The sequence below is a fragment of the Clupea harengus genome, chromosome 22, assembly GCF_900700415.2.
Source record: "Clupea harengus chromosome 22, Ch_v2.0.2, whole genome shotgun sequence".
Lineage (NCBI taxonomy): Eukaryota > Metazoa > Chordata > Actinopteri > Clupeiformes > Clupeidae > Clupea > Clupea harengus.
In genome coordinates this window covers 22,001,943-22,024,094 of record NC_045173.1, presented here as the reverse complement: position 1 = coordinate 22,024,094, position 22,152 = coordinate 22,001,943, and the positions used below count along the sequence as shown (strand labels likewise).

Here is a 22,152-nt window from a genome sequence, read left to right as displayed (position 1 = left end):
GCTATGTCCATGTTGTGTTCAATGTTTGAAGGAAACACAATAATTTGTCAGCTATTTTTATGTCAGTCCACATAGAAGTCCTCTGATTTCAGATAAAAAAAAATCTTCCTTGTCAAAATCTTCTGTATGGTTAGAGCCATACTGTCAAGTGAAATTGGTATAAATCAGTACTGTGCCTGTTTACTCTAGCCAAAGAGCAGAGGACATGACAACCCCCAGCGACAGCACAGTGTTAGAAAGGGTGAACTGTTATGACAGCCGGCATCAGAGCCGGCATCAGAGGTACCAAGTGCTTTCCACACAGACAGCAGGATGAACAGAAGACGCTTGGTTTCCAGGACAGACAGCCTGAGGCTAAAGCATGCAGCCATGCACAGTGGTTGCTACTGAATATATGCGGAATATATGATTGGACAACTTTGCCTGTAATAACAACAAAGCAGCATTTGTGTCTTTCTTAACTAACCGCTAGGAAAAGGAATCAATAACTTGGAATGACCCATAGATTACTGCTATCTCTGAACATGTCTTGGAAATGTATTGGCCTGTCACAGTGTGGCGAGGTAGCCAACCATGTGCAGGTCTGAGATAACAGTGTGGCTGGATGGAAAACTGTCAAAATGGCTTTGATTCATGTTTCAGCTGTCGACACTCAATGATACCTTTGAATCTTGACACTGGCAGTATTCCACAGAGTTCACTCACTAGTTACTGAACTATCCTTTCATACTCCCCCCTTTACTGACAGTGATGAATCTGTGTTGATCCAGTCCTGTTTCCAAAAGGGGAAAAAATAATCGAGGTGGGCTTTAATGAGGACAGCAGATGTGGAGGCAGGTTTTATTTGTCAGTTGTTTGCATTCTATTCATAACATTTTCAAAAGCCTCACCTGTTCCCTTTGTGATAAATCTGCCTTCATACGTTTGGCGTACTGATTGGGATTTATGACACCCCGCCCTCCCCTTCCTCTCACATGTTGTGTATGAAGATGTTTAAGCGCCCCTCGCTGATGAACAATGTACGTAAGTCCAGTACGTTCGGTCGGGTGATGTGCGATGTAGTCATTACACACACCCTGTTTCTTGCAGACCCCATCGATCAGAAGTTAGGGACGTCAACGAGCTGTAAGTCTATTCTTAGATGAAAGATTTCTCTAGCAAGTCTGGTAGGCACCGGTGTTTCGGAATTTACGCAGATGGACATTTTTTTTTTTTTACATTGGGGACAGACGACATTTAGCGTGGGACTCTTAAAATAACCAACACATCTAGCAAAACCTACTTTTTGATGACAAAATATTTCACATCAAAGATTTCGTGCATCAGAGCATGCATTGCTAGGGAATGGCTGGGTCATCGAACGGATCTAACATTACGCGTAACTTCACCAATCAGTTTATTCAGCCTCCGTGGCGAGTTGCGCTTTGGTCAGTAGCATACAGTTCTGTGTTGGCAGTTGCTGTATTTGGAAATTTGATTGTGATATGGATCATATTGGCCCACAAGCGAATGCGAACGGTTACAAATTATTTCTTGCTTAACTTAGCATTCTCTGATGCTTCAATGGCTGCCTTCAACACACTTATTAATTTCATTTACGCCACTCATGGCGACTGGTACTTTGGAGAGGCATATTGCAAGTTCCACAACTTCTTCCCCGTCACCGCTGTGTTTGCTAGCATCTATTCCATGTCTGCCATTGCTGTTGACAGGTAAGGGCATTGAATCTTCAGTACATCAGAAATCTCTACAGTTTGCCTGATTCAGTATGTATTAATTGTGTTTGGAGAGCAAATAAGGCTCACACATTGCACTGCATGTTTTGTGCCTTTGAGTCATGTAGTTCTCGCTGTGCATGGGAAATGACTTTCTTGTTTAAGAATGTAAAAGATAAACCTTTAAATAGAGATGCTGGGATGCCGAGTTCTTATTATATTAAACTGAGCAGAGACAGCAATAAAGGTGATGTCTGTATTTTTCAAGTGTGATCATGGATCAGTATTTATAGTCAACTGATGCGTGTATATTTGTCTCTGTTATATTTATGCATGTGTATGTAGGTATATGGCTATAATACATCCTCTGAAGCCCCGTTTGTCAGCCACAGCAACTAAAGTGGTAATCATGTGCATCTGGGCACTGGCTATTGTGTTGGCCTTCCCACTCTGTTACTACTCTACCACCTGGAAGACGCCCCAAAGAACGCTGTGTTACGTGGCCTGGCCAAGACCCTCTGATGACCCCTTCATGTAAGACACAAAATGTCCCCCTTTCCTTCGAATCCCCCATTCTTGACACAGAAGCGTATTCTTTTAAGGCCATCTCCATCTGCTATTTTCACACGTTTATTGAAAAGCAGTCAGTGGTGCTTAAGGATGTTTCCCTGATATCTTCCTAACTGAATTTTCCTCATAGTTTTCTTTGTCACTTTTTCAAATGTTCATTTTGCATCTACCCTGGAAGAGAAATCTCCTTGTGGCTTTTCCATATTTCCTGTCCACTTCTTATCTTGCTATGACTTTATTCGCACCACACCTCAGTCCTTGGGGCCACACAGGCACATAGCAAATTCAAACTGAAGAAAAACTATATGCCAATAGATATCACAGGAACATGCAAGCAACAAAACAAATACAATGAAAATCTGCACTTTTTGTAATAAAAAGTCAATGATTATCAAAATAGCAAAAATTATGAAATGATGATTGTTGAACTTAATTAGGTCAGGCAAATAGATAGAATTAAGAGCAATTCAAATAAAAAGTCATACAGAGCCACTTGTTTCTCCCTTTACCTGCACAGGTATCACATCATTGTGGCTGTGTTGATTTACATGCTCCCCCTGGTGGTCATGGGTATCACCTACACTGTTGTGGGCAGGACGCTGTGGGGTGCAGAGATACCCGGGGACTCGTCAGATAACTACCACGACCAGCTACGTGCTAAGAGAAAGGTAAGCAGTGCATACTTAAGATGCTTAAGAGAAGCAATACTGAGCACCATGGTGCACCTAGGTGAGCCTAGGTATATATTTGCAATCCTCATTTTGAACAATTAACATAATCCTTCTCCTCTGCCATCCTATGCCTTCCAGGAAAATGGATTTGGATTATTAGACAGAATATAAGTAATGATTGAAATAATGGCAGTATTTTGATTTTGTTTTGTCAATGCTGAACCCCTACTGAATTCATCAGGATGAATATATTCTGGTCTATTTTTATTCCTGTGATCCTGTTATGCGTTGGCAGACCATTGTTGGTGCTCTCTAGGGCTCATTTTGCACAAGGATTAAGGTCATTTCTGTACGTATGATGAATGTCTATCGGGACAGCTGTGAGGGTTTAAAAAATACTTTCTACTGTATGTTGACTCTAAATCAGAGATTACCCAGGAGTTATTTCTTTCTGAGTCAGAGAAATGAGTTTGTATTAATGACAGTCTTGTCTTCCTGAAAACTAAAACCCTTGTTTTTGTCTTAATGGATTAGAATGAGATTTGACTCAAGGTTTTTCACCTCCTAGGTATTAGGAGGACATTTTATTCATTTTGTTCCTAATCTCTGCAGAGTTAATTTATTGGCTCAGGAGTTTCACACAGTTGCTATTGGCAGACTAGAGAGTAGCCTACACAGGAAATATCGTTCTTCAAGTGACAAAGTGCAAACAGACGTATCCTGCCCTGAGAGATACTCTAAGGTCAAAAGCACACATTTTGTTCCTAATAATTCAAGTCAGGTTTGGGATGTGAAGAAGGAGACACAATGCGAGGTGTTGCTTCTGATACAAATGATGAAAGCTGACTTATTTGTCCCTTTGGTTCCCTAAGGCAGAACTAGAAAAAATGAAAACCTTTAGGGCTCCTTTCAGGCCTAAAAATTCATTCTGAATATATTCTGTGGCATTCTCACTAATACCCTATGGGCCAGTTGTTGGTCCAGGTTTTTTCAAGATGAAATGGCATATTCATTTATACGAATTTACATTCATTAATGTGGCAGACATTCTTACCCAAAGCAAAAAGACAGTGTACAACACAAATGCAGTGCTCCTGGCACATGCACACAATAGCCAAAAGCCACTCTATCACCAACATAATGAAGTCACAAAAGCATAATTAATTGTATGATAATTAGCCTATTATGGCATGTTTGGTTTATATTTATGCATTGAACTTCAGCTTTCCCACACCTTTAATCTTTATCTGCGTTCGTGCAGATGGTTGGCCACTGTGACCTGCTGTGGTGGGTGCGTCATCACTAACCTTTGTCAGCTTTGTGTGTCGGTCTATGACAGGAACTCACTGCAACCTCCATTGACACCTCGAGACCCATTAGTGAGGTCAGCCTCCCTCAGAGCAGTGATGCAGATTCGCCCAGTCAGGTCCCGGTGAATGTCAAACACAGCTCATTGCATTCCACTGCATTCCACTGCATTCCTTTCCACTTTTATAAGTGTTCAAAAATCCGTTGGCAGGGAAGAGCCAGAGCTTGGTCTGTAGTAGACACTCAGAAGTTGTCTCTGGAGTCTCTGCCCTTGTATACACTTCCTAAAGCATGCACACAAGTCTCTCATGTAGACATGACCAAAAGCCATTTTGCAGCACTGTCCCACTAAAACATAGTCTAGGATGTAGTGTGTTGTGCTTGACGCGAAGTGTGATGTGAAGGACAGTAAAATCAAATGACTGGGAATCAACAATCAATAGAGGTGATCTTTGTAAGCTGTTTCTAATGTCTCTGTGGTCTGTCTCTGTCTTTCTCTCTCTTGTGCTTTCTCTCTTTCTCTATCCTTCAGACAAACGGAATATAGCACGCTATGAGCAGACTGGGCATATATGTGTGTGAGAGTGTGTGTGTCCTTTCAAGTAGCTGTGAGACTGTTCTCTTCAGAGCACCATTTGACACCCTTTATCCATTCATTGCTATCGACTGTAGCCAGACCCATGAATTCAAACATGTTGTTGAATGGTCCTCCCAGCAGTGGCTCCTCAGACTTCAATGTCTGGCATCAGTGCAGAAGCCCCTCTCCCTTCACATTCATAAATGTGTAAATTACTCAATTCTCTTTAGAGGGAATTGCAGCCCTGTCATATTTTCTCTTCTATTTTTATTGCATTCCTGCCTGGGAAAAGTAAAAGAAAGAAATGAGATAAGCGTGCATCGAGTGGCAGAGTGTGATTGCTGAAAGCTCTGTGCAGCGAGTGGCAGAGTGTGATTGCTGAAAGCTCCGTGCATCGAGTGGCAGAGTGTGATTGCTAAAAGCTCTGTGCAGTGAGTGGCGGACCAGAAGAACTGCTGCTGTTTTTGTCTCTGATGACAGCTGTCATGTTGTGATTTGTGATTATCAGAAGAAGTTAGGCACACTAGCCTCTTGTTTACATGAGTAAAGCTCAGGGCCAGATGTTCTGAATCCTTAATGTAATGAGTCACAGGTGCAAAAGCAGCAGTGTGACTAATGACTAGCGTAAATGAATACGATTCATCTGATGAGAACAATGACAAGATATGTCAATACAAATAATAATTATTTAAGGATGATTTCAAGGTTAACGATTATTCTTAGTATGTTTGCACACACTAAAAATGGTCATTGGAATTCGATTCTTCTTCACCTACTCATTTCAGTAATTTCAGTTTTTAAATCTTGCAAACTGAAATACATTGCATCTCCATGCATAGAAAGGTAATTACTCCTCCATTGAAACACATTAGCTGCTGTGTTTCAGGAGATGTTTCTAACCTCATGACAGCTGTTTACTCCTATGCATCGCTTAACAATGCAACTCTTGATTGTGATGTGTATCTGTGTTGTTAACATTCTGCAGTGCAGGTGCAGTGCAGACTCCATCTTGTTGTCCTTTTTGTCATAAAAGAAGTGATGAAGTGAATGTGTCTCATTTTCTCCCAGGCCTCTATGGTGTGATTAATCTGGAGTGTGGTAATTACTTTCGCTTGTTACTCTGCAAGTGTCATTATTTTAAAGCATTTCAGGAGGCCATCACACACTGCTCATCATCACACATCATCTGCAGAATGAAGTGTGAAGAGCCAGTGAAGAGCCAGTGAAGAGAAAGCGATGATATCACCTGTAGAGAAAGCCACCAATACACAGTTCAGCTGCTTGTACCTCACTCTCTCCACATCTTTCGCTCTAAATTGCTCTTAGTCTCTCTCTCTCTCTCTCTGTCTTTATATTCTTCATTTTCTTCCCTTGTCAATGGTCTTTATCTCTTTGTTTCTGCAGTCTGCATGGAATCATGTCCTATGGGCCCATATCTTTGGTGGTTTCTATCTCATCTACTCCTTTCTGCTTTAAGGTGGTGAAGATGATGATTGTGGTGGTGGTGACATTTGCCATCTGTTGGCTGCCGTACCATGTGTATTTCATCGTGACTGGCCTCAATAAACGACTGAACCGCTGGAAATCCATTCAGCAGGTCTATTTGTTTGTGCTGTGGTTGGCCATGAGTTCCACAATGTACAACCCCATCATCTACTGCTGCCTCAATGGAAGGTGAAAACACAACATGTACTCATGTCCATATTCATATTGTCACTCATTCCTCCAAAGCACACAGAAGGAAGTGCATATTCTTCATTTAATTTGCACAGTGAAGCAAATATCTCACATTCTATTTTTTATTCTATTTATTTGATCTAGTAATATGGTAGTTTGTATGTATATATATGTGTATGCAATTTCCCTTTGGGGATCGATACAATAATCTATCTATCTATCTATCTATCTATCTATCTATCTATCTATCTATCCATCTATCTCTCTGAACATCCCTTTAATTAAGACAAACACAATAAATCTCTTAATCTCCTGCTGCCTTATCGATGGCTCTCCAAATGTCCTTTCTGGGCTTTACTGGTTTGAGGGAATGTAATGTTGTGGCAGTCTTACGCAGAACTGTGTTGTCTCCAGAAACTGTTATATATTCCACCAGCTGGGGGTGCAGTAGTTTTGGCGCAGTGGGTAAGTGGGTGGGGCAACCTTAGTCATGTGACCCCCTGAGTTTTGTCAGTGCAAGTTCCCACAGCCCTGGAACCATAATTTCATATTGAACAATTCCACTTGACTCACTGTGTGTGTCTGTCTGTTTGTCTGTGTGTTACCATGAGATCTTTACTCACTCATCTCCAAAAATGACCTAAAATGGTATTGATTTAAGCACATGTGCCCTATGGGGATTTCTTGTCTCTTGTCTCTTGGCTCTAGGTTTCGGGCGGGGTTCAAACAGGCGCTCCGCTGGTGCCCGTTCGTACATGTCTCGAGTGCAGATGAGCTGGAGCTGCGCGCCATTCGCTCCCAGCCGCGCAACCAGAGCAGCATGTGCACGCTGTCCCGCGTCGAGACCAGCCTCCATGGAGATGAACGGGTCCGCAGCCGCGACAAGCCTGGCAAACCACTTGGTCAAACAGGCGTCGCTAACGGCAGTGCTAAAGAGAGCGAGTCAGCTGCTGTTTCTGATCTCCAGGGTCTGCAGGAGAACAGGACATCAGGGCAGCTCAGCTGAAGAGAGCTGAAAGTTGAGCCAGCCAGCCAATTCTAAATTAAGAATATTGTTATGAAATTTAATGAATGTGTATATATAAAATATGATAGTAAGATGAGTTTCTGTGCATAATTTCTCTGAATGTATATTGCTGCTTTTGATGTAGGAGGGCTAGTGTGTATTATGTGCCAAAATCCATTTGTGAGTACTAGTCTTTATGCTGCTTATTCTAGGAAGAGAAAGGAAACAGCAAACCAGACACATGTTGGTGTTTTTGTTGTGGTATTTTCAGAAATTACCTTTTAAAAGCAGTTAAACAAGTGTGCAATACTACATGCTATTAAATGCTGAATGAACATTTGCCAGGTTTTAATGTACCTTATAAAATGTCAATATCCTCAGTATTGTGAGAGTGTGTTAGTACTTCCTTAAAGGCCTGTAGCATCTCTATCCAGAAAACTCTTATGAGATGTTGTTGTTGAGGTTCTTCGTGATGTTTTGCAACTACTACACATTCAGTATTATGTGTGCAGTTTCATCTTTGACAATTCATAATTTGAATAATTCTGGTGTCAATTTCTTGTAATATGTATGTTGTAATATCGTCAATAAAAGAATAAATTCACAACAAAATGCATTGAACTCCAAATTAGGTGAATGAATTCTGCTTTTGAACCACAGAATAAATCTAAATCACAATGAAAACTGCAATCAGAGCTGTTTCCCCGCTAGAACATGACCAGACCCTATCTATTCTCAAAGTAAATTTGGGTCTGGTTATACCAGGCTAGGCCTCTGTGGCCCAGCTGATTCAGATTCAAGAAGTGAGATGGGTGGAGATGGAATGAGGCTCAAGATGGAGAGCTGTCACACTTTGTATTCAGACTAAAATAAAAACACTGACTACATTTAGTTTCACTTCCCCTTCCTAAAGATGTCTGGTAACCATGGTTTCTGGTAACCATGGGGGTCTGTGCACACATTTATGTCTCATCCTCTGCAACATTTAGCATGATGATGTCTGCATATGAATCACTGGTCATGACTTAAAGAAGGGTCCCTAAGGACGGCATATTTTACCCCTTGTGTAGCAGGGTTAGATATTGTAGCGTACAGGTGCCTGCACGCCTTGATTGGTTGTGTTCCAAATTGGCAGATTGAATGGGCGAGTTACTCATGTGTTTCATAACCTTGTGCGAGTGGAAACGGAGAGAAAAATGTTATGTGAAAATTCTATGTGTAAAATTCCATTTAGTGTACTTGTGCTTCCCCTGCTTTGGTTAATGTTAGCATGTATTGTCTGTTAGTGATTATGGGTCTGTGTGTTATGCAATGCAGAGTGTGGTGTTCCTCTGTATTAGCGTAGCCGTCCACCCTTACTGTGTGTTTTATGTGATTTAGTGAAGGTCCTAACAATCCCTACATTCTCCATCTAATAAACAATTGGTGAATGTCAAAAAAGTTGTAATTCTGCTCAGTGCAACAATTAGTTTGAATAGCCCCACTTAAACTGTGTGTTTATAGAATATAAAGACAGAATTATCTGTAATACTGGAAATTACCTGAGCAAGTAATTTATACGGTTACAAATGTATGGCGTGAGTTCTTCCCACATTTGGAATTGGGAAAACTTTTGGCATTACCCCCATCTCTGCCTCTTGTACTACTGTCCCACGGCAGAGGAGCTGTGATGCTTCTAGCTCATTCCCTGCCTTACAAGCATTTTCTTTTCTTTGAATTCAGAGATAAAAGCTGCAAGACCCAGCCTGATTGTGACACCATTTCACTTTTCCACAACACTACGCAGAGAAGGAGAAAGCACTCTGTTCCACTTGCACAATCTCATCATGCAGTATGACACACTACACGTTCACATAAAGTGCCCTTGGTTGGATAGAAACATGAAAAAACACAGTCTTGCCTATTGATTGCGCAGGCAGCACAAGCAGCTGCCAGTATTTTCCAGCACTGGTAGACACCTGCCAAAACACTAATAGACACTGAAACCAGCTTTCAAATGTGATCAATATCCTAGCTTGGTCCTCGGTTTAAGATTTCACCATGACAACAGACAACCGTGTTGGTCCCATTTGAGTATGTCTCACACTAGATCAAACATCGCAAGCTTGTGCCAACACTGTACAAGTTGAGTAGAAGCGAGTGAGTGAAGTGAAATAAATGTGAATGGGGGAACAAAAGATATTGTTGTAAACTGAAATGAAAATGAAATGAAATTTAAAGGACATGCGTTACTTAAATAGCTCTGCCCAGTAATGCAATGTCAGCAGACATGTGACAACGGCTGACCTTCGGACTAGCATGGGTGATGTCTGTGTGGAAAATGCCTCATGGATGAGTCAACAGGCTTGCATCAAACTAGCAGCTTATCACCACATAACGTACATAAGCCAATAATGCAAGACCAATTCGAAATAACTTTCTGTCCCTTGGCCATTTTTACATCTACTTCATAGGTTGAGGCTGGGAAATCAAAGGGCATCATTAAACAAAAATGAAACACAATGAATCACAGTGATGGTGATCATGATGACCTACACTACTCAGACCAGCTCAGCGAAGTCATCGTAATAACCTCTGATAAACTCCAATGCTTAACATATTTCTTGAAAGATGGAAGAAGACATTTGGAATAGGAGATGTAAAGACATTACATTTGGGTGATGGGTTGCATAAATAAATGACTTCAAGCACTGTTGCTGGGGGTTCACATATTGGATATGAAGAGGGATTTATGTTTCAATATTGACTGATCAAATCCTTCTGTTCACACTAGTCAAACAGCTCCTAACCCTTCTAATCCTCCTATCAAGGCGAACATCCTTCCACTCTTTGCCTCTCTCCCTCGCCAATTCTACTTTCCTTCAAGCCTACACCCAACCCCATACCACAACAAACTCAGTAGTAATAAAAGATGAGGTTTCATAACAATGTCCCTTCTGCACTTCTGTAACCAGTGTCTTTCATCATTCTCCTGAATGCTTCAGGTAAAGCCACTTGCTACAACTGTTTGGTGGTATGCACATTTAAAACTTAAAAAATGAATAATTAAATAGAAATTTTAGCATGCCATGTGGTTTGACAATGCAGTTAGTAAATTGTCTCACCATCAGAGAAATTGTGTTCTATGGTACTGAAATAAACTTGCTATGACGTATACTAACTGACGTTGCTGGCTCACTTCATAAATGTTGAATGCAATTGAGAGTAATCTTCCGGAGGTTAAGGGAGTAAAAGCAAGATCTAGGAGGTCATATTATATAAAGCAGAACAACACTTTGTATAGAGATTGCATGGAAACACCTCCACAGTGCTGGCTACAATCTGCTAAATTATGTGTCAAAACAAACTTTGTTTCCAGAGCCATTACTGGGGGAAAAAAATTGTATTTGCTATCTCAAAATGTAGAGAATCCATACAGAAGGATAAAAACAAATTAAATAATAGAAAACAACATAACACTGGCCTGGAGATAAATTTCAAGTACATAGCAGGGGACCATTTTAGTTTATCAAGGAAAAGTAGTTGCGAGGCAGGACGTGAAACATATAATTGAAAGATGTGGAGATGAATGACCGGAAATGTCTTGTTTCCTTTCCCTCCCTTTTTTGACTGTTCTGTGGCTGCTTTCGGGAAGGCATAGCTGAGTCCAGCAGCAAGAATCTCACCCGCCCCGCCCCGCTCCCACTCCTTTCCATCGCCTTTTTCAAAATTACACGGCAGGAACCAGCCTGTTTCTCAGTGATAGAAAAAATCAATGAAGCGTTTTACACAGCGCGTTCCAGTCGGGACTATTGCGGGGGGAACATTGTTGTTCCACCGCTGATAGGCACAGAGGCTGAACGACGTCTGCGCAAACGGGACAGCCGGCATGGCGGAATAGGGGTGTGGCGCAGCCCAACAGCTAACCAAAACAAGCAGGACTACTGTGTTGTCAGAACACACAAATCTTTTAAACAACTTTGCTTACGTTTGAACATTGCTATAACTGTCATTGTCACTGTCACCAATCATTGTTTTTGAAAGTAAGAGTGGGCTAGATTATTTCCGACGCATTTGTTATGGCGCATTCAAGACACCTCGGAGTTCGTAACGTAACGTCCACATATTTCCCAGCTCCAACTTTAATGCGTTCGAGCCAAATGTAAACACAATAATGTGGTGAAGACAGTGGATTTTTCTTCTATCTGCTGGCTATTAATAATTATGTACATTTATTACAAACAATTATGTTTTTTTCCTGTTCATTTTGACAAACTGCCTCTTCACGCATCTTCTCACACATTCAATGTTTTTAACCTTTGATATAGTCAAGGTCTCTGTTTGGTTCGTCACCATATTGACAACAATGTTATTTTGATTAAATTATGTGTTACACCGAAGCCGTGGATTTGGGGAGTTTCTATGACGGATCTACATCTTCAAGTAGCGTTCTAGTGCAATTTTCGGAGTTGAAAATATCTGCGATCCAAGTGGTCTCGAACGCGGCTTTATAGATGAAGTTAGATGCTATGTTAAATGACACTCCTCTGATCCGAGGAAAACTATGTTAAAGGACTCACTGAGGCGTCATTATGCCACCTCTGTTCAGCATAAACAAGTGAAGACGGCATGATGAGGGTTCTTCTTGACATGATTATTGCGAGATCTCTGAATAAAAGGACTACTGACTGCCCAGGGTGTGTTATTTGAGTTGTTTCATTCTGTAAAACAATTACAGTCACTGGCTCAAGAACAAAATGGGGACATGTAGTAATTTCCACTTGGCAGTATATTTGAAAAATGGGGGGAAAGCCTTTCAAATGAACAAAAAATTACTCAATGACTTACTTTTTACTTTCTCATAATGTAGGCTGTGCTCTTTAACATGAAATTGAAAAAATTGGTTTAAAATACTTTATAAACATATGGGCTGGCAAACAACAATGAACATTACCACAGTTCTGAGCAAATCAAGAAACATACTGTACGTGTAGTGCATCTATACTGATAGGCAAGATAGCAGGTGGGCAACCAGCAACCATGACTATTACCGCCCCAGCCGGGAGGACTATTGTCACACCAGCCGAAATGAACAGAGGAGCACATACACGCGGCCATACTCTGCTGCCCCAAGTTCAAAGGGACACTTCTCCAGATCATCTGGTCCATCTTTCCAGCCAGGACGCCAAACCACAAGGGATCACCATCAGCATGTGTGCTTTGACACCGCAGACCACTCGACGCAGGAAAACGACAGGTAGCAGACACTACGGGCCAAGTGTCTGCTGCTATGGAGAGAGAGGCCCTACCAACGCACTCCCTATCTGCAGAGGAAACACCCACATTCTTTGTTTTTGCTCTGCCGGAAGATATGGTCATACATGCTAGCATGGTCAGTAACTGGAGAATGTTTAGACACTGTGGGGGCATTGACCAGTACCTTTAGACTTGGAGTGGAGGCATCAACACATAATGTACTGGTAGTCAAAAACATCAGCCTACAAGTGATTCTCGGTTGGGACTTCCTCTGTACACATCATGCGGTGATTGATTTGAGGGAGCGACACCTACAGCTATGGAACTGCACTGTAGGACTCTGTAGGAGTTTTTGAGCCATGTTCAAGCACCATCCCAGGGTTGCAAAAAGCATGCATTGTGTCACAAGTGAAAAATGGGATTGCCTTTATCTGCACTATGAATCTCACGGACTCAGACTATGAGGTCCCTGGTAACAGTGTCTTGGGTGACTTTCATTCCTTGATTAGACAACAGGGTGAGGAGTTGACTGTAATGGGGCCTACTGTGCCCAGTGTGCAAGTTCAGCCATCATCCAGACCTCAGTCACTTTCCATTGAACAGAGATGAACGACAACAATTGGAGAGACTTTTGACTGACTATGTTTTCAATGCCCATGGCCATGATTATGGCCGCACAAATGTTGTCAGACACACCATCAGGACAGCAGAGGCTTTCCAGAGGTGAGAGCAGAGCTGGAGAAGCAAGTTCAGCGGCTGTAAGCCCATGACATCACTGAGGAAACATTTATGTACCATGTTAAAGTCTTATGGAGCTTGTAATGCAGGGTCTCTATTGGAAAGTCTGTCTTATCTACCTGGACAACGTTCTAGTGTTCAGCCAGACATTCCTGGAACATCTACAAAGCCAACAGGAAGTGTTTACCTGTTTCCAAGCTGCTGGCTTAAAACGTAAGTACAGCAAGTGTCATCTTGCCTGCAGTCATGTATCTTTCCTCGGACACGTTTCTAGAGATGGCCTACATCCTGATGTTAAGAACGGAGAAAGTCAAGCATTGGCCTATATACCACCCCACTGATGTGCATGCCTTCCTTGGCTTGTGCTCTTACTATAGAAGATTTGTACAAGGCTTAGCTGCCACAGCGGCACCTCTGAACTTCCTGACACAGAAAGGTGTTGCCGTCAACTGGTCTGATGAATGTGAGGAGGCATTCAGTGTGTTAAAGCAAGCCATAACCAGTTCCTCAGTGATGGCCCATGCAGTGTTCAACAAGCCCTTCCAGTTGTATACAGATGCTGCTAAGGCTGCCATTGGATCTGTGTTTGCTCAGGTGCAAGACCAATGGGAGCGTGAGACAGCATATGCCAGTCACGCACTCTCTCCTGCACAGAAAATGGGCCACCTACAATCGAGAGCTATGGGCCATTGTTTGGTCAATTAGACACTTTAAGCACTTCTTCACTAGCAGTTTCTTCACCATTGTAACCGACCACAAACTCCTTCTCAGTCTGAAAAGAGTCCCACTGGATGCTGACCCGACAGGCCAGTGGATTCTTGAGTTAGATGCGTATGACCGACTTGGTTTATTGGGTCCTCGCCATGCCACCTGGACATTTGTGTTGCCCCTTAGCCAGGGGCGGCCCTAGCATATTTGGCGCTCTAGGCGAGCTTCACTCCTGGCGCCCCCCCCCCACCCCCCCTCACACGTTTTTTCCCCACGAAAACGGAATTGCAACTTTCAAACGCTATTTTGCCCTGTAAGACTGCATTTCTTTCACATAAACACAACAATGATCGCGACGATGAACAAACATTAATTCAAGAACAAATCACTGAGAAAATGTCACGCCTGTGCTGGACTACGCTCCGGCCACGACCCCTGTTCAACTGTTTATGGACACACACACACCTCCACGTCATCTTCCCACTCGCCTGCAAATAACGTTTTCTTAGTCTTCTAAAAGTGAATCTAAAATGATATAACAAAAGTATGTATTATTATCATTTGTTAAATTTAGCTATTATGAAGGCTAGTTATTAAGCATTTTGGTGTATTTGGACAGCCTGACATTTTTTTATTCCAAGATGCATAGCTCTTGATTAGTTGAATCATGTCTAATTAAACTGGCTAGCTCGCTCCACCAAAACTAAAGCTGTCCAAATGTGATTACTCATTTTTTTATGACGCAAAATGACGCAAATTGCGGTACAGCTGAACTTGAACTGATGTTTCGACTGAATGACAATAACAAGGAACGTCACAAGTCACTGGCTAGCTAGCGTTAGCTAACTAGCAAGATTACATACAATCCATTCGCTAAAGTTGACAATACAACACTTGAATTTTTACCAGTATTCCTCACTTGTTGACAATTTGCCGTGTTTGGCTTCCTTAATGGGTGTGCCATGCAACGAGTAAGATATGTGTAGTGTTGTTGCACTGGCTATTGGCTTTATATGTGCGCCCCTATTTTAATCATGTCTTTTTTTGTATAATGTAGAATAAATGGACATATCATTTTTTTTATATACCCGCCTCTGTAAAATCCTTAAAGAACTATTTGACAGGGAGTAGGAAAACGTTCAATGATAAGGTACATCTTTTCTTCTTTGGGGGCAATTCACGCATTCGTGAACGTTTTCTTATCTGGAATTCATTCTAGGCTAGAACAAGATTTAAGGATTTACCTTTCTCCTTGGCACGTTTCTCTTCTTCTTCCTTTCTTTTCTTCTTAAATTGCGCCCCGGATGGCTTTTGCCTCTTCATTATTTTGTTCTTCAAAGTTTCTTGAACACACACACTCTAACCAAACGCCTCACTGTGCTAGCATGTTCTGACGACACCAAGGACGTACCCCTTTCGTTTTTTTGGCTCATTTTACCCTAATGTTAGATTTTTTTTATGGCAAAATATTGGTTGACGATATAGAAGGGGGCGCAAAAAAAACTGTCCAGCAAAAAAAAAACACAATTCTGTTTTTTTTTTTTTTTTTTGCTGGGCGCAGTTTTTTGCGCCCCCCTCTGAGTGGCGCCCTAGGCGACCGCCTATACCGCCTGTAGGAAAAACCGCCCCTGCCCTTAGCACACGTTGGAGAAGGCCTCCTGGACCCATGACTCTCTGCAGCTCCTTGAGACAGGTGGAGAATGTATTGTCAACAGCATTCAGGGCCATGTCCATGGTCACATGGATCTAAGGACAACCAAAGGACTATTGTTCCATGACAGACAATTGGAGTCAAAGACAAGTTTTACCTTTTATTATCTGACTGGTCAACTGATTAAAAAATATACAGATTTGGGAGACGCATTTGCTTGAGGTGACAACAGAAAAAAATTGTGATTGCTTCAATATAGGATACCATATTTAGCCAAGTAAATCCTTGTATGTGAACATGATTAAACTGATGAGCTATGATGTGTGTAATTTGATTGTGTGAAGTGTGATTAAAAATGAAAATATGAAAGAATTGAAAATGACTTACTGTCTGAGTAAGGGCTGCTATCAGTCATTTTGAGAAGAACCCTTTTCCTATGCCCTCCATTTTGTCACTCTGAGCCATCAGATAAAAAGAGCTATTGTAAATGAGAGACAGGGATGGATTGAGGGATTTACAAAGTGATGAGAAAGCTAGAAGCAGATTAGAAAGAGAGAGGAGCCATTATTCAGAACCCGGAGAGGTATCTGTATGGAATGCAGGGAGGAGAGTTGGTAGAGCAGATAGGTAGTTATCAAATATGAGAAAAAAACGGGGTCACTAACTTTGTCAATACTTTTTTTAACTGAACTGCAGCTTAAATGTGTCCTATAGTGTGACATAAAAACAGAGAAAGAGATTAATCTTCATTCATAATCTTCCTCTCCCTTTCTCTTCCTTCCTCTACCTCTCCTTATCTTTTCTCTAATGCTATCTCCTCTAACTAGTACTTAACTCGCACTTACAGTAGATACATTCCTGCACTTTATATTTCTTATGTAAAGTAGTATACTGTATATTGTAACACTAGGTCTCTATTGCTCGTAGCTTGATTGTTCTCTGTCGCTTTGGATAAAAGTGTCTGCTAAATGACTTAATGTAAATGTTCATTGTTAGACATATAGTGTTATTTATCTAAGATGAAATTATTTCCCCCCATGATTGGTTGAACTAGTACAATAAATCCGAGTCAAATCTTGCTGTCATCCGTTTAAAACTGTTGAAAATTATACCAATTTAAGATGAGTGATGATTATATTTAACTTAATGCAATACTCAACAGTTTTTTAAGATATTATGAGATAAAAACAAATGTTTGGTTCTTTTATGTGTCATAAAGAGAAAGAGACAGATCATTTTACTTGATTTTCTTTTAAATGTATTAAAGTTACAATGTATTGAACCACCATAAGACATAAGTCACACCATAAGACAATTGTAAAATTTGAGACATCTAATAACGATGCACTTTTTCAAGTCCATGTAAAACAAAGAAATGTTTAACCATTTACTGTATTTTATTTAAAATTATGACAATACTAATTATATTCATTTTTATCTTGACAGTGAAAATGCCATCTCACATCAACAACCCAGACACAGTTGCCTTTGTTTTCGTTGATATGTTCTGTTGACATTTTGATTGTTCTATTGACACCATATCTTTTAAAGGTTTTTTGGCATAGAATGTTGTCATATATTTCAAGACAATCAATCTAATTTTTATATATGTATGGGAAAGAGATGGAGCTATACTGACCAAAAGCACAAAACATAGTGTATCAGAAAACGTTTCATTGCATTTAGAAATCCAGAAAGCACTGTTGACAATCTACCATGGAAACCAATGGTAAAGATCTCTAATATAACCTAATGGCTAAATTATAAACATCAGCTTCCATCCCTTGAGTAATTTAACCTTATATATAAGTCTATAATATATTGGACCACAAAACATGGCCAGGAGAAAGCAACATTCAAGGCCACTCACTCACTGAGCTGCTTGTTCAGAGACTGCACTGATAATTGAGTTAAACTGGAAAATCCTTCCTCCTTCCCATGGTAACGACCAACAGTGATGGAAAAACTGGACAGACACTAGATTCTAGTTTATCTTGAAGTACGTAGAGATAACATCCTGTAGAGGAACTCCATTGTGAGGGAGGTATATCCTTTTAATTATAATTTTTCTCCTATAATTAAGGAGAATGGTTATACATTTCACTTGGTGAAGTATATCAGTAAGGAAGTGAGACTGAATTCAATGCAAAGATATTTAGAGATGTGATACTTTACTTACTGCAAAAAGCACTGCATTATTTAACATGGCATACATTCTGTGGGTGTCCTTCTGCACTGGATATCTGGGTCCATCAGTAGATACATCTATGTAAAGTAGATACATGAAATAATGTGCATGTATGTATTTGTCATGTTTTATCCACTTGGTTTTTATCCACTAGAGTTTATAAACCCTTGTGTAGTTAAAGCTCTGTAAAATAAAAACACTATGCACTCAAATGAAGCTATGGCCAGAGTTGTGCTAGGGCTGAGTGGCAAGCAACCCACAATGCTAAGCTTTCTCCCTTTGATAGATTTTAAAGGTAAGCACTGAGTAAGCAAAATGTGCTTTATTTTCAAAGTTGAACAGTGGAAAACATGTACATAACCAACCAACCAAGGACAGGTACAACCATCATTAAGAGGTAGAGAAACCCAGAAGATTGTCTATGAAGTGAAGTGTCTAGTTTCTAAAAAGGTGTCAAATCTTTCATCGCTTCAACATATTTCAGTTTAACCAAAACACAATAACTATAAAAACACATTTCATCCAGCAAAGTTATATCAACAGGAGGTATCACTAACAAAGGAAGTTGTAAGTCATTACATTATAGCCTTTCTATCTTATCACATAGCCCTCCCCAGTAAAGGGGAAAGTTCATTTATGCAGAATGAAATGTAAATTGTATGGAATTCATACACTGATTTTTACAATGCAATCCAATAGCTCCTCTGAATGCAAATGTTTTTCTGTGCATTTTGAAGCACATGGCACGTTGTGTGTTGAGGAAGATATTGAAAGATATTTGTGAGTGTGTGTGTGTGATTTTATTTAGGGAGAGTTTCACAGATCTTATCAGCATGTAAGTCACGGTGCAAGACAAATCAAGCAGATGTGAAGAGCTGCAGTCAGGAGAACAACCCCACCGGAGCTCACCCACTGGGTGGAGGATCCCCCAGCAGGTGGATCAGCCATAGCTGAAGTAGTATGAGCTGTTGGAACAGGAGTGGTAGGATCCCTGGGAAAATGAAAGAAGAAAAAGCTTTATAAACGTGGATCACAATGTGAGCACTAGGTATACCCAGAAAACAGATCATGCATCTGGCAGGAAACATGAACAACAATAGTGAAATGTGTCTCATGATGACAAATGTAGCTGGGTGTAATCATACACAAAGTCACTTGTATAATCCCAGTGTAAACTGAGAGGGTAGCGAAAGGTGGCTCCTAAATGCTCAGAATGCTGTACCTCAAATGCTAATGTTCTAATAGAGCCAATATAGCCACACATTAATACATACTTAGGCAGGAGTCAAGAGTATTTACAATATGCACATTATAAGTAACACTGCACACATTTGAAAGTCTAAAGGGCCAGTATACTCAAACAAAGTCCCTTTCCCACACCAAAAATGAAGCAATATATAATCTGTGTTTCAGAATTGGGCAGCAGCCACAGTTGTTCTAAACATTTTCTGAGTTGTCTTACCTGGGGAATAGATAACAATTGTGATTGCTATGGAATCTTGAGGAGGTCAACACAATCTCTCTTTTGCAGTCTGTGTGACCAGTCTTCACATCCTCCACTTTAAACACCTCCACTGGTGATATTAACAGCACAGTATGTTCTGGAGAACAGGCATGCACTTCCATGTTGATGATAGAACAGGTGTTAATGGTAAACAGGGTTCCACCATCTGCACAGCCCTCTTCCTCTGAGCTTTTATCAGAGTTTGCTGAGAAGAACCCTCCGAAACGCACCTCAGTTCCTTTCACGGCAGTGAAGTCCTTAAAGATGCCGGAATACACGGTACTACACTGTGAGTCGTTCTTCAGCAACCGAAAGGCGTCCATAAGCAGGAAATGGAGGGACTTAAAATGGAACTGTTCTTTGTAGATGCTGGGAGTCCCACCTTTGGTCATAACAGCTTCATTGAATTGTTTGGACAAAGAACGAGAATTACCAAAAGCTTGCAAAGCCTGTGAATGGAGCGGTAGACCTCCAGGGATCTGTTTTTGGCAGTGGCTAGATGTGTTCCACTCTTTCTGGAACACAGTGTTGATCTTGAGCTCCTCCTGAAGAATTCCTTTCTCTGCCAACATTTTCTGCAGCATCTCCTCACGGCATGCAGTGTATGCATCATCTACTGCCTCTGGTGCGAAACCCATCTCTATACAAGATACCTATGATGGCCACAAAAAGTCTAATCAACAACGATATGCCAGCTGGAGGACACTACCTCATTTCACATATGAAAGAAAGTATGACATGTCACTGACGGTACCAGTATTTACTCTAGACAAGATGAAGTGGTGTTTATAAATCTATACCCAATACAGTGGTCAAGTGTACAAAATGGAAACATGAACGAGGTAAAGGAATCACAGGAAACTTACTTCATGAGTAACAGCAGCAAAGAACATAAGGGAGGTATACCACATTCCCCAACCTGCCATTGTAACCCTGAATATGATATTAGAAAAACAAAGAACATTAGTGAAGTATACCACATTCCCCAACCTACTATTGGAATCCTGAATATGATATTAGAAAAAACAAAGAAGAAAGATATTAATAGAAACCCACAAGGCCACATTAAATACAAATTTTAAACTTAACATTCTAACACAACATATTGTTAGCCTATCAACATTTTAAAACCCATATGTTTTTTTTAAATAGGACCTAATTTACATTTTGTAGAGTGCAAAAAAAAATGTGTACGAAAATAAAGCTTATTGCATTAACACATTTTTGTACAATTTACCAAGAGAGCTGAAAGACCATTTAAAGACAGAGTTGTTAGCTTATGTCCGCTCTTCCAAGGAAACCAGCCTGAAATGCCTGGCATATCTTCAGTGCATATCACCTCTTCCTTCCTCCAACTGTTTAGAGGAAATAACTCAGGCGAGTGTTCAAACTCGCCATGTGACTAGTTTTTCAAAAGTCCTGGTTCAACTGAATTTGTAATGAGATGTTATTTCTTAAACCTACTGTCTACAGTTAAATTGTTTCCATTCACCAACCATTCCCAGTGTTGATATGTTTGCTATATTCATTTAGTCTTTGGTCTAGTTACACTAGTAAGTGTTAGGTTATTTCAGCTTTAGTGGCTACACTAAAAAAAGCTAAATATTGGGCTAAGCCAGCAGTAACGTGAAACTAGAACAGACGCTATAGTTTTTGTTCCCTTGTCTGCCTAGGCAGAGGACAAGAAACCCTCAATTAGACTGCGGTGGATAGTAAGAGGAGTCATTTTAGATATCGTCATATTGTTCTACATCAGCAGGCCAAAGGTCTGAAAACATGAGCAGCCTTGAGGATGAAATAATGGAATGACATCTGTGCATCTGGGATATTTTTAACCAATAACTGCACGTCCCTATTGAGGGTGACTACAGTATTTCAACACTTTAAAGTTTACATTTTACTACAAATGAGAACATTAACACAAATCTTTCATTTGTCTTCAGAAAGAACCCAGTTTAATTATTATGTTGAACATCCCTGTTTTACCGGCAACAGCAGTGCATGGCAAACTCACACAATCACATGCCCATACATACATACTTCTCTTCCAATGCACTTAATTGCTCCTTTTCAGGCTTTTTTAAACCCAGTGAGATCCTTCAATTAGAGTGGCTGACATATTATACAGCAAATATTCTTTGTGAATGTTGTTCAACAATGACCGTAAGAAGAAAACAGAAAAGTCAAATCAACAGATGTTAAGCAAAACAACACAGTATGCACTCAACTCTTATCTCATTCCTAATCATTCAGGCCTTTCTTTACAAGTGCACAAAATCAGCTTTTGCAACTAAGTGATTAACTCTCTACTGACTTAAAAAATAAGAATCTCTCTTTTGAATTCTTACCAGAACAGAGCAGTCTGCACAATGTCTCACCTTCCAACCCTTCTGACATGTACTGAAAACAACCCTTAGTATCCTCCCACATTGGACACCACATTTTGGTGAACCTTCTGCAGAGATGATAAACTTAGAATGCCCTCTAGTGGCACCCGGAACCATTACACCTACAGTGCCTTGCATAAGTATTCACCCCCTTGGATGTTTTACCCTTTTATTGCTTTTATAAATCAATCATGGTCAATATAAGTTGGCTTTTTTG

General features: G+C 40.6%; 2 protein-coding genes across 5 annotated transcripts; one reads left to right on the top strand and one right to left on the bottom strand.

Moving 5' to 3' along the window:
- Positions 1-861: 861 nt before the first annotated feature.
- On the top strand, positions 862-8,136 carry tacr3l (tachykinin receptor 3-like). Its single transcript, XM_012829702.3, has 5 exons — positions 862-1,712; positions 2,061-2,249; positions 2,803-2,953; positions 6,319-6,515; positions 7,227-8,136. Exons 1-5 carry the CDS (start codon positions 1,345-1,347, stop codon positions 7,522-7,524), a joined length of 1,203 nt encoding a protein of 400 aa, XP_012685156.1. The 5' UTR covers positions 862-1,344; the 3' UTR covers positions 7,525-8,136.
- A 10,215-nt stretch (positions 8,137-18,351) lies between these two features.
- On the bottom strand, positions 18,352-21,995 carry si:ch211-145b13.6 (ecto-ADP-ribosyltransferase 5). Of its 4 annotated transcripts, XM_042702998.1 has the most exons (5): positions 21,897-21,949; positions 21,589-21,684; positions 20,415-20,481; positions 19,507-20,201; positions 18,352-19,035 (listed from the first exon to the last, which is right to left on the bottom strand). In XM_042702998.1, exons 3-5 carry the CDS (start codon positions 20,472-20,474, stop codon positions 18,885-18,887), a joined length of 906 nt encoding a protein of 301 aa, XP_042558932.1. In that variant the 5' UTR covers positions 20,475-20,481; positions 21,589-21,684; positions 21,897-21,949; the 3' UTR covers positions 18,352-18,884. The 4 variants fall into 4 exon arrangements, with proteins under 4 accessions (XP_042558932.1, XP_012685163.2, XP_031415466.1 ...); XM_012829709.3 differs by lacking the exon at positions 21,589-21,684 and having other exon boundaries at positions 21,897-21,995; XM_031559606.2 differs by lacking the exon at positions 21,897-21,949 and having other exon boundaries at positions 21,589-21,878.
- Positions 21,996-22,152: the final 157 nt, after the last annotated feature.